This window comes from Plasmodium relictum (assembly GCF_900005765.1).
Source record: "Plasmodium relictum strain SGS1 genome assembly, contig: PRELSG_00_v1_336, whole genome shotgun sequence".
Taxonomy (NCBI): Eukaryota; Apicomplexa; class Aconoidasida; order Haemosporida; family Plasmodiidae; genus Plasmodium; species Plasmodium relictum.
In genome coordinates this window covers 1-1,957 of record NW_021628550.1, presented here as the reverse complement: position 1 = coordinate 1,957, position 1,957 = coordinate 1, and the positions used below count along the sequence as shown (strand labels likewise).

Genomic DNA, 1,957 nt, shown 5'->3' with positions numbered 1-1,957 from the left:
CTGAACCCTGAACCCTAAACCTTGAACCCTAAACCCTGAAACCTGAAACCTAAACCCTGAACCCTAAACCCTGAACCCTGAACCCTAAACCTGAACCCTGAACCCTGAACCCTGAACCCTAAACCTAACCCTAAACCTGAACCCTAAACCTGAAACCTGAAACCTGCAATATAAATCATCAAACATCAACATAATATATATAATGATAATTTTTTTGTAACTTCAATATAATCAAAATTATTACATACATATGTTTCCATTCATAGAAAATTTTCAAAAAATACCTGGATAAATATTTGTAAATAAAGATACTCATAATAAAATAGATATAGCTAAATATATTTCACTAATTTATATATAATAAAAAATTATGTTTTCTGAAATGTCAAAAGTAAAAAAAATTATTTCTTTCATGATGTTAATATCTTAATAATTTAAGTTTTAAAAATAACAAAATATATATTGAGATAAAAAATATTAAAACATATAGACAAACTTAAGTTAGAGCAAATGACAAAAATTAAACTATAAGTTATTTAACGTTATTTTAAATTACTCAAATTCAATATAACACAAAAAGTACACTTTTCATACATCAATTTTTATATTTCAATTAAAAATTAATGATCTTTTAATTCCAAAACGTCATATACCACAAAAATTTAAATTTTTTTTTTAGTAATTACCAAAATAAAAAAAAAAATATAGCAATATATATATATATATCTTTTTTTTTTATAACTACTGTCAGTTTTAGTTACCTTGTATTTTCCTCACTAGTAAACTAATATTATGTATTATAAAAGCTAACAGCATCTCTTATTAACCAATACTCTAGAAAAGTTATTTAACAACCAATTAATTAATCAGGAAAAACATAGTAATATTTATAATATATAACATTTAATTTCAATTAAGCAATTATATATTGCTTAACAAACATATGTTTACTTTTACAAACCTATTTTTATCTACAAAGAATAAGCATATTATTTTAATTAAAACATATAGACAAACTTAAGTTAGAGCAAATGACAAAAATTAAACTATAAGTTATTTAACGTTATTTTAAATTACTCAAATTCAATATAACACAAAAAGTACACTTTTCATACATCAATTTTTATATTTCAATTAAAAATTGATGATCTTTTAATTCCAAAACATCATATACCACAAAAATTAAAATTTTTTTTTTAATAATTACCAAAATAAAAAAAAAAATATAGCAATATATATATATATCTTTTTTTTTTATAACTACTGTCAGTTTTAGTTACCTTGTATTTTCCTCACTAGTAAACTAATATTATGTATTATAAAAGCTAACAGCATCTCTTATTAACCAATACTCTAGAAAAGTTATTTAACAACCAATTAATTAATCAGGAAAATAAATTAAAATTACTGCGACGCGAACGATCAAGTCTATTCCAAAATTCTTTTTCTGTTATGTACCTTAATTTACCCCATTGATAAGTTGAAAAATCTAAAAACTTTTTACCTTCTTCACGTGTACATGATCCGCTTCTAACCAAATCTTCTAATTTCATCCTAAGGATATACTTGGCATCACTAGCGCATCTATAAGCATCCTTTAAAAAACTTGACCACATTCTAGTTTTTTCATCTTCACCTATATTATAGGATGGTGCTTCTTTATGCAGTTGTTCTAATAAAAATTGAAGTGTCTCATCAAATCTACGTTCTTCATATTTTTGATTACTTTCCCATAGTGATAAAAGTTCTGGACGACTTATAGTTTCATCTGAATTTCGATCATTCATATCCTCTTCTGGTTCAACTAATCTTCTTGAAATGTTACACTTGAATTGGAATTCCGAACTTACATTATTTATTGGTTTGTATTTATTCTATAAAGTCATTTAAAAATTAAATATTTTAAAAAAATACACAGAAATTATTTAAATTTTAATTAAAGTATATATTAAAAAAA

General features: G+C 23.4%; 1 protein-coding gene across 1 annotated transcript; it reads right to left on the bottom strand.

Moving 5' to 3' along the window:
* Nucleotides 1-1,385: 1,385 nt before the first annotated feature.
* PRELSG_0025400 (Plasmodium exported protein, unknown function) lies at nt 1,386-1,874 on the bottom strand (the record flags this gene model as incomplete). The annotated part of the gene is made up of 1 exon (XM_028675368.1): nt 1,386-1,874. A coding segment is annotated over one exon (489 nt), but the record flags the coding sequence as incomplete, so codon positions are not given.
* Nucleotides 1,875-1,957: the final 83 nt, after the last annotated feature.